This window comes from Colias croceus, chromosome 28, assembly GCF_905220415.1.
Source record: "Colias croceus chromosome 28, ilColCroc2.1".
In the NCBI taxonomy this organism is placed as follows: domain Eukaryota; kingdom Metazoa; phylum Arthropoda; class Insecta; order Lepidoptera; family Pieridae; genus Colias; species Colias croceus.
In genome coordinates, this window is record NC_059564.1 from 5529454 (window position 1) to 5542377 (window position 12924).

At 33.1% G+C, this 12924-nt stretch overlaps 2 protein-coding genes across 5 annotated transcripts; both read right to left on the reverse strand.

Moving 5' to 3' along the window:
• Positions 1 to 391: 391 nt before the first annotated feature.
• Positions 392 to 8573, reverse strand: LOC123704127. The gene is made up of 7 exons (XM_045652420.1): positions 8276 to 8573; positions 7160 to 7316; positions 6118 to 6241; positions 5407 to 5532; positions 4314 to 5087; positions 3729 to 3874; positions 392 to 1313 (listed from the first exon to the last, which is right to left on the reverse strand). The coding sequence occupies exons 2-7, from the start codon at positions 7296 to 7298 to the stop codon at positions 1261 to 1263; spliced, it is 1362 nt and encodes a 453-aa protein (XP_045508376.1). The 5' UTR covers positions 7299 to 7316; positions 8276 to 8573; the 3' UTR covers positions 392 to 1260.
• A 379-nt stretch (positions 8574 to 8952) lies between these two features.
• Positions 8953 to 12473, reverse strand: LOC123704083. 4 transcript variants are annotated; one of them, XM_045652346.1, is made up of 6 exons: positions 12103 to 12473; positions 11640 to 11766; positions 11098 to 11165; positions 10733 to 10832; positions 10328 to 10458; positions 8953 to 9283 (listed from the first exon to the last, which is right to left on the reverse strand). In XM_045652346.1, exons 1-6 carry the CDS (start codon positions 12170 to 12172, stop codon positions 9039 to 9041), a joined length of 741 nt encoding a protein of 246 aa, XP_045508302.1. In that variant the 5' UTR covers positions 12173 to 12473; the 3' UTR covers positions 8953 to 9038. The 4 variants fall into 4 exon arrangements, with proteins under 4 accessions (XP_045508302.1, XP_045508305.1, XP_045508306.1 ...); XM_045652349.1 differs by having other exon boundaries at positions 10337 to 10458; positions 12103 to 12471; XM_045652350.1 differs by having other exon boundaries at positions 9140 to 9302; positions 12103 to 12468.
• Positions 12474 to 12924: the final 451 nt, after the last annotated feature.

Below are 12924 nucleotides of genomic sequence, written 5' to 3' on the forward strand. Positions count from 1 at the left end.
AGCTCATTTAACTCTATTAAAAATAATTTACATTCTTATTTGTGAGTATCAACTTTACATATCCCTTTGATTTTTAAGGAATGATTCAATTTTCATCATAACTATCTATTTTATAATAAATATTACACACAATTTATAAAACCAGCATACTTATTTATGATTTTAAAATTTTCAATGTTTTAAGTAATTACTAAACATTTTTATAACGAACTAGCGGTCCACCCCGGCTTCGCCCGTGGTACATATTTACGTTTTCTCTACATAAGAACCATCCTCGTACTTCAAGGAATTTAATAAAAAAAGAATTAAAGAAATCGGTTCAGCTGTTCTAAAGTTATGCGCTTACCAACACATTTTGGGATTCATTTTTATATTATAGAAGAATGAAGATAGACTAAATGTTGCCCGCAGCTTCGCCTGCGTGGAAACGATTAATGTTCATGGTACAAACTTTCATCCCCTATTTTATCCCCTTGGGAGTAGAATTGATTAAAATCCTTTCTTAGCGGATGCCTACGTCCTATCATCTACCTGCATGCCAAATTTCAGCCCGGTCCGTACAGTAGTTTTGGCTGTGCGTTGATACATCACTATGTCAATCAACCTTTGAGTTTAATATATTTAATAGACCTAGCCAGCAAAAAATAGCCGAATTGGTCGAGCCGTTCTCGAGTTTCACGCTTACCAACACTTTTAGAGGTTAATTTCTAGAGGTCCGTACATAATGGTAAAACCGGAGTCCGGACCCTATAATTGAGATTTCTGTGTTTGTCTGTCTGTCTGTCTATCACCAGGCTGTATTTAACCAACCACGATAGTTAGCCAGTTAAAAATTTTCAGAGATACTACATTTCTGTTGCCGCTATTGCAATAAATAAAAATATTATGGCTAAGCAACGGTTGGCGCGGTCATAAATTGGATGGGTGATCTTTTTTTCTTATTCAATTTATTTTATTTTGTACTTACTCATATATTTCTTACGTGAATAAATAAAATTTTTCTTCCTTTTTCCTTTCGAATTCATTAATTTATTTTGCAGAACGTACAGATATACGGAACCCTTTGTTTTACGAGTCCGAATCTCACTTGACCGATTTTTATTTATATAGTAGGTAGATTATAGAAATAAAATTTCATTTTTATTTCCTTTTTAATCTTGTACAATCCCTTCATTGACATCGGAATATCATAGTTTCATGGTATCATCCATTTTCTTAATTTTCCAAAATAACTTTTTCAAAAATTTTCAAAAAATTTCTTCACAATTTACTCGTATCAAGATCGATGTCGATTAGTTTTTCTTGTATGTCACCTGAAATATGAAAACTTAATTATAAACTATTCAACTAACGACACGTTAATAATAATTTTTTGACAAAAAAAACCTTCAAAGGGACAGAATTGAACAAAATTTAAATGGGACCAACTGTAGGCTTTCAAATAATAAAACAATAGGCATGACGAAAGATTTTGAAATCCTCTTCCATAATGTGTTTATACGTTTACTATACAAGAAAAACCCTATATTTCGGTAATATACTTAAATTTAACGAAGATAAAAGCCATTTTTCAAAAAATATTTATAAACTGTGCCAAAACAGCTCGCAGGTGTCATGGCGTAGGTGTGACGTCACTCTTTAGTAAATACGTAATTATTTGTACGCATTGCGAAGAAAATTAAATAAATATTTATTTTATGTGTTATAGAAACGAATTTCAAAGTTTATAAGTGGTGTGCAGTATTGCAGTGTGAATCCACATAAAAATAATGCTCAAAAATGTGTTAGTAATTATTTCAAGCGAGAAAATAATAAGAAATGATTGTATAAAGTGGGCGCGGAGAACCCCGAAACCACGTATTGTGAATTCGCAATTATATTTCTGTTCTGAGTCGATAAAGCATACGTGAAACAAAAGAAAATAAATAAAAATGCGTATTCTCAACATATTCATAACAACAAAATACATCTGACGTGAGTTGTTTATTTAAACGTGACGTCACGCGTGTTTTAGTCAAAATGGCCAACTGCAGAATTTTAATGTTTTATTTTATTGATAATCTCATTAATCTTAATGCTTTTTAGATTTTTAAGTCACTATATTTAATTTATTTAGTATACATTTTCCCTTGAAAACACTAATATGATCATTTATGGATACTGTCGTCATGCCTAATCGACAGTTGTGAGGTAACAAACCAAAAAAATACAGTCAAATTGATTTTTTTTTAAGTCGGCTGACTATTATGTAAAAGTTAAATTGTTGTGAACTAGCTTTCCGCCCGCGGCTTCGCCCGCGTTGTGTAAAACTTAACAACTTACATACAAAATCTTCATGTTGAACCATTAAATGTTTTAAAAAAAACATCATATCTGTGACAGTTTTAGAGTTATATAAATTTATAAAGAATAGAAAAAATTCGATCACGAGGCGGGACTTGAACCCGCATCCTTCGCGCCATTCCGGGGCGGATGCCTAACCAACTCAGCCACTCGTGACCCGCCTGAGCAATCGAACTTATTCTATCCTTTCAGTTTTATGTGTCTTAAGGGACACACCGCTCGCCATCTATTGAGATGATTTAACAACCATCTCAACCAATATGAAGCACTTTTCAGTGAATACAATATTGTAACGATGGAACACGACCTTTTCTTGAATTTATATTTTTTGGTTTTTATGGCATTCAAATGCTTTATAAATATAAATTTATAAAGAATAGAAAAAATTCGATCACGAGGCGGGACTTGAACCCGCATCCTTCGCGCCATTCCGGGGCGGATGCCTAACCAACTCAGCCACTCGTGGTCGATGGTTGTTAAATCATCTCAATAGATGGCGCGCGGTGTGTCCCTTAAGACACATAAAACTGAAAGGATAGAATAAGTTCGATTGCTCAGGCGGGTCACGAGTGGCTGAGTTGGTTAGGCATCCGCCCCGGAATGGCGCGAAGGATGCGGGTTCAAGTCCCGCCTCGTGATCGAATTTTTTCTATTCTTTATAAATTTATATTTATAAAGCATTTGAATGCCATAAAAACCAAAAAATATAAGTTTTAGAGTTAGTAATTAGTATATAGGTAATTTATTAGATTATGACAAAGCGGGCGAAGCCGCGGGCGGAAGCTCGTTTTGTAAGAGACCGAAGAAATAAAAAAATACATTTCATTTTGCTGTTCACCACAGAAAATATTTAACGTGCGTATGTCAACACTTACAGTAGTTTTCTATTGTATTTATTGTTTAAACTAGATTTCCGCCCGCGGCTTCACCCGCGTTTGCAAAGGAAAACCCGCATAGTTCCCGTTCCCGTGGGATTTCCGGGATAAAAACTATCCTATGTGTTAATCCAAGTTACCCTCTATATGTGTGCTAAATTTCATTGTAATCGGTTTAGTAGTTTTTACGTGAAAGAGTAACAAACATCCATACATCCATACAAACTTTCGCCTTTATAATATATATTAGAATATTAGAATATAAGAATATTTGATATTAGATATTAGATATAAACTAGCATAGGAAATGTACAAATTATAATTTAATATTCCGTATGGTACGAATGACGTTATTTGGCGCTTAGGACATTTAAAAATAAGACTATATTAAAAATCAAAATGAAGAATTGATAACTCCAAAATTGAAAAAAAAGCAAAAAATACAGGTATTTTTAATATAGTTTTGATTTAAATGAAAAAAAAAACAAGCTTAAAATGTTGAATACTCACTCAAGTCGTTTCCCATTGGGCATTTCTTTAGATGTTTCGCCAAAATCAACCTTAACACTTTGTTTTCAGAGCTCAGTTTTAAGTTGGCATCTCTCAATCTCTGCACCTCCATTTCTTGACGATGTTTTACGTCTTTCAATTTTTCCCTGTAAATGACGAAAAAATTTATTCTATTGTACAAAATTTAACACATTACTTTGATACCATCTAAAGAACTTTATATGGAGACTAGCTGCGCCCCGCGGTTTTACCCGCATTGCACAGCGCCTTAGCGTGATGATATATATAGCCTATAGCCTTCCTCGATAAATGGGCTATCTAACACCGTAATAATTTTTTAAAGTCGGACCAGTAGTTCCCGTCGTTAGTATTATTAATGCGAAAGTGTGTTTGTTTGTCTTTCTTTCACGTCGTTCGTTTATAATATGTATTTTGTGCGGGATTTAGTTACGATAATTATATGGGCTTCTTATTATAATTAGAACTTGGCACACGACTTTAAAAAAAAATTTTTTTTTTTGTAGAAACCCTGGCCAAATCGGTGTACACACACAAAAAAGTCGGTTGATATAAATAAAACCTTACCTATAACGTTTAGAAGCGGCACTCGAATAACTCCGCTTTTCGTTCACATCATTAACCGAGCTCAATTCCCCGAGCGGCCTGATCAGACCACGACACAATAGATTTTCTATTGTGTCTGTGATTCCGGGGGCTGAGTTATTAACATCACTTTTCTGTTCACCAACACTAACACTATCACTTTTGGTCCTCACTCCACCGTTCACTTTAGGCAACCTCGGTATAGGTAATTTGTGCACAACAGGTATTGTATTTATCACTTTAACAGGTATTAACATACCCGTAGGTGCAGGTGCAGGTGGCGAACTTTTCTTATTAGTTATAACACTTTTTAGTTTTTCCTTTGTCTCGTTTTCAACAGTTTTGTTATCGTCCACGGCTTCCATTTTAATCCGTTTCCCATTTGGCAGTTTTATGATAACTTCTATATTTTCATCACTGTTGTCTTTCTTTTTCTTGTCATGCTTTTTTTTGACTTTATTATCTTCCGTGACGTCACTTGTCAAGCTGTCGACAACATAATCTAATGACTTCTGGCTCATTATTGGTGGGGGTGCTTCTAAATCCTTTTTCTCTATATTAACTTTGCCGTCTGTTCTTATTTCATGTATTTTTATAACGTTATTTGTGTAGGAGACTGTTTCGACATCTTTCTTTTCGTGTTTTGACTCATCTGTGTCTTTAACAACTCTGCTTATGGTGGTCACTTCGTTTGTGAGTTTCGATATAGTTGTTGTTTCATATTCTTTTACGGCGCCCGACTCGTCGCTGGATGACCTTAAATTATTGAAACAATGTTTACTTAATATGTATTAATTGAACATATAAACCTTTATAGTGTAGCATATCAGCGAGTTAGTTGATTCAATGTTATATTAAATATTATCCCAGCAACAACAGCGCCATTTAATTAAGAAGCTAGGCTATTAATAAAGCTCGTTTGCTGTGCCGGCCACAAATATGCTAAAAAAATTTTAATGTTATATTATTTTATACAATTAAATAAATAATCTGTAACAGCAAATGGCGGCAAGACAATATTATAAAGAATGCTTACAAATAATATAATATTTGAAACAGTATTAAATTTATTTACCTGCTAATAGTAATATTTCTTTGATTATTAGCTTTATATAATGTACAATCCGCGTCCAAAGGGAAAACAAGGTGCGGTGTGTGTAGCACATCTTCTGATGCTGATTCCAACGATAGCACGTTGTGCCTGCAAATGTAAAGTATTTTTTATTAACTAGCTTTCACCCACTGTGTCTAATACCTAATAAATCTATATTAATATTATAAAGGTGAAGAGTTTGTTTTTTTGTTTGAACGCGCTAATCTCGGGAACTACTGGTCCGATTTGAAACATTATTTCGATGTTAGATAGACCATTTATCGAGGAAGGCTATCGGCTATATATCATCACGCTAAGACCAACACGAGCGGAGCAAATGCGGGTGAAACTGCGGGGCACAGCTAGTAAATAATACATATAAACCTTCGTCTTCAATCATAGGAAATGAAAGATTGTACCATAAATTTTTATTTTTCACGCAGACGAAGCTGCGGGCAACAGCTAGTAATATTATAAATGCGAAAGTTTGTGAGGGTGGGTGGATGGATATTTGTTACTCTTTCACGCAAATACTACTGAACCAGTTACAATGAAATTTTGTATGTAGGTAACTGAAAACCCAGAATAAGACACAGGCTACTTTTTATCCCGGAAATCACACAGGAACGGGAACTATGCGGGTTTTTCTTTAAAACGCGGCCGAAGCTTTATCATATTAATGAAAATACATACTTAGCCTCCATGGCTCGCTTGAAGCCTTCATCAAACGGGTTGACGGTGACATTCTGCAGATCTTGGAACAGCCCCACTTCTTCGCAGTTCCTTATAAAGCGTGTTGGCGTCGGCGTTTGGTCCGCTGTAAGTTGTTATTAAGTATTATCAGCTTGTGGAGATAAAAATAAGATAATCTTAAATTTGTTAAAAAAGACGCTTGATGATAAAATCATGGAAGAACCTTTTTTTAACAATATTTTTGAAGTGAACCGTCACGTCGTGGAGGAAGGCGACGATTTTGGTATCTTTGAATCTTAATAAAGAAGTTTCTATGTAATTGCAAACCAGAAATCTGATTTTAAATACATGACCTACTTACTAGCTTAAATAAAATGTGTGCGTTTACTAGTATACACACGTAAGAAGTGAAACTTCTTTATGACCTTATTTTTCAAAACATAATTTACTATATTATGCAACTTTACATAACTATGTCGAATCACGCGTGGTAGGGATAAAAAAAAATGGCGCGTAACGGAAAAATGTCACGCGTAACGAAAAAATGTTACACTAAATTTATTTCCAATCCCGATAAAGACGTTTCACTTCAAAAATGTGTGCGTGTATTAGTGTACACACGTAAGAAGTCAAACTTCTTTATGACCTTATTTTTCAAAAAATAATTTACTATAAGAAAAAGATGGCGCATAACGGAAAAATGTCACTCGTAACGAAAAAATGTTACACTACATTTTTTTTCTTTAATTTTCAACCCAGATGAAGAAGTTTCACTTCAATAATTCCTATTCCCATGGGATGTCCGAAATAAAACTATCTACTATCCTATATTTTTTCGCAGGCAGATAGCTAGCTATCTTTGTACAAAATTTCAGCCAAATCAGTTCAGTGGCTGAGAACAAGAGACAGACAGACTTTTAGCACTTTTGCTATTAGTACTAATTATTTTTTTTATATTAGTTAGGATTTTACATTAAAATTAGGAAAGAAAAGTAACCATTATTTTAAAAACAACATGTTAAAATAATTCTAGAATCCTTACCAGCGAATGCTGCCTTCTGCTCCATGCCAAGCTGCAGAACCATGTCATGTTTCTTGGTGTGCACGTGCAGGTGGTCCTCGTTGGTGAATGTCATGCCGCAGTCAGGGATTGTACAGGCGAACGGTTTTTGTGGCTCCATTTTGTTTATTCACATTTTCTGGAATAATTTTTTTATTAATCTGTATGCATATCAATGTATAATAGCAAATGTTATAATTCTCAATAAATAACTTGAAATGTAGCATATATGTAAATTGATATTTTTGGTTTTATGGCATTCCGACATTCCGACATGGATGACTCGAATCCCGCATCCTTTCACTCATGACCCGCCGGAGCGATCGAATTTATTCTATTCTTTCAGTTTTATGTGTGAAAGGGACACACCGCGCGCCTGATTGAGATGATTAACAACCATCACAACCAATATGAAACACTTTCCAGTGAATACAATATTGTAACGATGGAACACCACCTTTTTAAAAAGGATCCGCCCCGGAATGGCGCGAAAGGATGCGGGTTCGAGTCCCGCCTCGTAATCTAATTTTTCTATTCTTTATAAATTTATATGTAGCATATATTTATAAACTTAATATCAATTATTAATGTTATTACTTATGCATTTAAGTAATTAACATCATAACTACAAAAGGTCAAAAACCACTTACTATGGCCATTCAATTTTCTCAAGTTAAAAAAGAATTAGTAGTCAATCATAGTAATAACAAAGTTTTTTTTTGCAATGTATAGGTAGCTATAATTGGAAATATTTTTCTAATTAGGTATTAATGACTATCAATGCTTCATTATCTTTAATCAAGACTATAAAAGGTATACCGTAATCACTAATCACTTCTTGTTTTAACAAAACATTGAATTAGTAACTTGAATATATATTTCAACAAAGATCAAGGAATTTGGTAAACAAGCTTGCTTATAAAATGCCCCAGTACAATACGGTTCATTAATTGAATAAGAGTTTACTTTTTTAAACAGATACTTCCGTATTCGCCGAATCAAAAGCATAACAGAGGTAAATTGCACACAAATTTATTATATTTATTAATGTATGTATATTTATAATAATATATAAGCGAAATTTTTAAGAATACAAACCTGTTTCAGCAATAATGTTTCTATTCAGTTGCCCTTATAGGACATCAGACAGCATTCATTTGCATCCTCATTATACCTACTTCATGAATTGTTACACCCATTGATATGACCACTAATCACTTTGAATACAAAAAAAAATCAAAATAGTTTAATTGATAAACACTCCAAATAGTAACAGTAGTTACCAATTAAATAGTATTTATTTAAATACTGGTTCGATTAATAAGAATATGGCTAATACTTTAAATAAATATGTTTTAATTCACAAATATTATTGTCGCAGAATGCAAATTTACACCATACAATACACTTTGTGGTATTTGACAGTGACTTTGACATCAGATGAGCATCAGATACACGATTGATGTTGATTTATAAATGCGTTCAATATTACCTAAGATATTTTTAGTTTTCTTGAACAAAAATCTCATAAAAATAGACTGTTGAACTTTGGTTGACCTCAAAAATAATTTTAAATTCAAATAAAACGTATTTCCTAAGAAAATCTTGTTTAAACAAATTCTTCATTGTTTTATCTTTGATGGATCATAGAGATTAGCCGCCAAAAAGCTGTAATGATGCACAAAAAAGGCGGTAAATTCAAAACTATGTGTCTTTTTTTTTGAGTTTGGTAAATTATTATACTACAAAGTACTTAATAAAAATCAAACACACAATAAAGTACAATCAAATTTATTTCAACAGAGCATAAACAATGGATAAATTGCATTGATATAATAAACATTTTAGGTAACACGATAATTTAAGACATGTTGAAGTGTAATTTCGGGTTAGTGATTGCTTTCACATTGTTCGCGAAATATGAAGTGTATTTTTCTGGTGAATAACCGTGAATTTTAACTTGATGTGGTGTGTACGCGCGTTCGCGGAGGAGTCCTCTGTCAAATAGAGGATATGTTGTGGATCTCTTTTTTCTAGGTGAGTCTTGCATCTGTTGTGAGGGATAAGGGTCCACATAGCGTCTTCCACTAATATCGCTGCCATCCGCTGTCGGGAATATCGTTGGCTAAATTAATAAAACATTGATGTTAAAGGATTTGTAAGAAATTAGCATAGTTAGATCTATTTACAACATGTACATTAGTTACGATGTTAGTGTATTATAAACAAAATTGTCAAAATTAAAAGTAAAATAATTGGCGGTTGTGGATACATCTTTATTCTGACCACAGATAATATTATAATACAAGTCTTTACTAATGTTATATATGCGAAAATGTATTTGTTTATTTGTCTTTCTTTCAAGTCACAGCGGAGCGATTTTATGATATGATTTTTGTGTCTGGCAATATTTATGAGGGTAGAATTCAGGTTACTTTTTACCACGGTGAAATAGCTAATTCTTATGGAAATAGTACTGCATGTGCATTGATGTTCAATAATATTTAAATTCCTAAGTGACGCGTACCTTCTAATAATATCGGAAGAGAAAGTATGACCTCATGACTCTAACACTTTCGCATTAACGTTCGCCACCATATAAGTAAGTAATTGTAGTACATATATTATGCAATATTCATAACTATCGATCAGTACTTGAGAAAAAGTGGGCCAACTTTGAGTTATTTATAAAAAAATAACAAAAAGACGTGTGGCACTCGGGGACTGCCGCGGTAAAGCTATTGCATGCTATGCCTTCAAGCCACACCTCCGCCCGTTGGAGTGGGGAGCGTGAGGTTTTTCGTTACGCAATTTCTGGATTCGGTCCCCACACTCAAGGCCCGCGATAGAAGCTATGCAATAGCTTAAAAAATTAATTCATGTGTTGGAGCAGTCGAAGTTAAATTAGACCACTTAGGTATTTAACTACTACTGTCCAGATCAGGAACAAAAACTAATGGTTGTTTCCCCTTTAAAAAATTATAAGAACAAAATTAGATCACCTGTAGCTACAGTATTGTCGACATGAATCGTCAACCTTTTTTGATAAGATAAATAATATTGTCTCTTTCTAAGTGGCATACCATTTAGAAAACGACATTTATCGGTATTTTTTTTATATATTAACTGATACGCGTATAACAAAATTACTTGGCTTGCCTGCGCCTCTGCTGTTGAAGATCCCTGGAGAGGGTTGGCTCTGTGGTTCGCCTGTGTTCTGTTGGATTGGGCCCATTCCAACCACGGCTGGGTTCGGCTCGTTTTGCTGACCTTTCCATGGTCTGCAATATTATTTAAATAGCAAAATTATGAAAAAAAAAATTTTTGCCTTATTTTCAAACTACATATGGACAATGTAATTTTTTTAATATTTTTAATTAGGTTGTAATACGTTGCCCTTTTTCTAGTTTTTGACCACAAACACAAAAATGAAACTAATATTAACCACATAGATTAACAAAAATCGAAAATGATCGTGTAAAATTAACGTAAGCTGTCTACGTAGATAACTAAAAATTGTACAAGTAAAAAAATTATGTAGTTAGGTATTCTTACTTATCAGGGAAGAGTTCTCCAGGCTGTCCTCTAGTTTGAACTATTCTTTCGCCATTAACTTCCACCACGCATCTTAATCGAGCGCAGCATGTTGGGAATTCTGTTAAAATTATTATTAAACAATAAAATTTATAGGAATTATATTTAAACTGGCCTATCACTATAATAAATATCTAATATTATTTTTTGTTAAATAACAGCATCGGGTTTTTATTTATTTATATAGTCTCTACTCATAAAAAATCAGAATATTCATTTTGTACATAAAGTATTCAAAATAACGGGGCAATCGAACCCATGTTAGCGTAATCGGTAATACACAGAGTCATCAATACTGTACAAATTACATTAATTTTCATACATACCGACATTTTCATCTTCAATATACTCATGACACTCCAGCGCATTTTCTGGAATTTTTGGCTTCCTGCACCTGCAATATTTGATGCGAGTTAGTTAAAATAATCTAGCCGATTGTTTCGCCTCTGCACGGATTAATGGTAAGGGTTAAAAACAAAAATGGACAATGCAGTATTTCCTTGGAGTTGCAAATATTTCCAGAATACCTACATCTTTTTATTAAAATAATAGCACAGATGAAAATGTGGCAATGGATGATTTAAAACATCGTATACGAATAATTAAAACATACAAAACGTAAGTAAGTACTTTCAGAGTGCGATCATACACATTTTGTGACACCATGAAAAGTTTGTGTAATATAGACAATTTTGAATGCCCGCCATCGTTTGTCTGTTACAACTGTGCTCGATATCGTTAAAAAGACTCTACCAATTAAGATGCAGTTTACGTATTGTTACATAGGTAATAATAATGTAAAAAATTTAAACCAAAATACAAAAACCTACATTCCCTTACATTTTTTTACTAAAAATAAAGTACTAACCCAACAGCAGCGATGAAATATTTTCCATCCCGAATTTCGCATCTGTATCGATGGCAAGTGTAATGGTCTGACCACTCCTGCCAAGGCTGGTAACCCTTTCTTGAATATTTGTCTACACATGCTTGATCTATGAAAAGAGATTTAAGCATGTTCAACTGCCTTAAAGGTAGTAAACTAAATATTTAAATTGTAAGACAACAATACTGCTATATAATATTTTCATTTATTTAAGTATACCTCTTCAAAAACTAAATTCTGACAAAAATAACATTATTACAAAAAAAACATCGTTTGTACAAGAGGCGGCCTTAATTCTGAGTAACAATTTCTACCAGGCAACCTTATGGGAAAGGAAATGTATGAAGTAAATTGCATCCTTCTGGTACAATGTTACATCGTATAATATTAGGTCGTCACTTTATTTATCGTTATAACTCAATAAATAGGTAGTTTATTTACTTACAGCTTACATCTTCAGCTATCGCAAATCGCAATCCAAGCCCCATCAGAAAAATTAACGATCTGTATTCCATAATTTTGAATAAAAAAAATATCTAAAATTAAAAAAAAATGTATTAAAAATAAAGCTACTCCAACTTCCTGGATCACACTGAATTAAAATCGCCATTCACGCTCTAGAAATACGTTTCCGAGAAACGATTATTTTCAAAACTATTGCGAAATGATACATGTTTTCAAAAGAAATGTTAAATATTTTGTATGTAGTTGGCGGATTTCCCACACTTGTTTTCAACAGAATAATCGAGCTTCTGTAATATTTCCTTCAAATTGTATTTAGATGTATCAAGATGCAATATATTATAAAAGTAAGTAATAGTTGCAGTTAATTCATCCTGTACGATCGATCAAACGAGATTTCATTAATTATTTAGACTAGCCAACTTTGCTGAGTATTTAGTGCATGAGTATAATTGAGTATTATTAGAGTTTGGCTAACGAAAGATGAGACTGGCTTTTTATTTCGAAAATTTATATGGCAACACTTATAATTACGTAATTGTCATTAAAACCTCAGTTGTTGATGTGTCAAAGTGAAAATTATTTCCGCGTTTTTAGTGATTTCTAATTGAAAACGAGACGAAAACATTGAAATGCGACTTAAAAAAGGTTCTTTTTACTATGATTAGTAAATTTGAAAAGAAACAAGTTGAAAGAGATGTAGTTTTCAAGGAAAAATAAGAGTGTTTACGTGAAATATCTCAATGCGTTGTTAAGTGTGACTTTGATATTTTGATACTATTCATTTTGATTGCATTGTTTAATA

Excerpts from the sequence above, each read along its gene's own strand:
- LOC123704127 (XM_045652420.1), bottom strand. The coding sequence starts at position 7,298 with ATGGAGCCACAAAAACCGTTCGCCTGTACAATCCCTGACTGCGGCATG. Across the intron at positions 6,242-7,159 it reads GCAGAAGGCAGCATTCGCTG|CGGACCAAACGCCGACGCCA; the intron begins GTAAGGATTCTA and ends AACAACTTACAG. Across the intron at positions 1,314-3,728 it reads CCCAATGGGAAACGACTTGA|GTGACATACAAGAAAAACTA; the intron begins GTGAGTATTCAA and ends TTCATATTTCAG.
- LOC123704083 (XM_045652346.1), bottom strand. The coding sequence starts at position 12,172 with ATGGAATACAGATCGTTAATTTTTCTGATGGGGCTTGGATTGCGATTT. Across the intron at positions 10,833-11,097 it reads TATTGAAGATGAAAATGTCG|AATTCCCAACATGCTGCGCT; the intron begins GTATGTATGAAA and ends TAATTTTAACAG. Across the intron at positions 10,459-10,732 it reads GGAGAACTCTTCCCTGATAA|ACCATGGAAAGGTCAGCAAA; the intron begins GTAAGAATACCT and ends ATAATATTGCAG.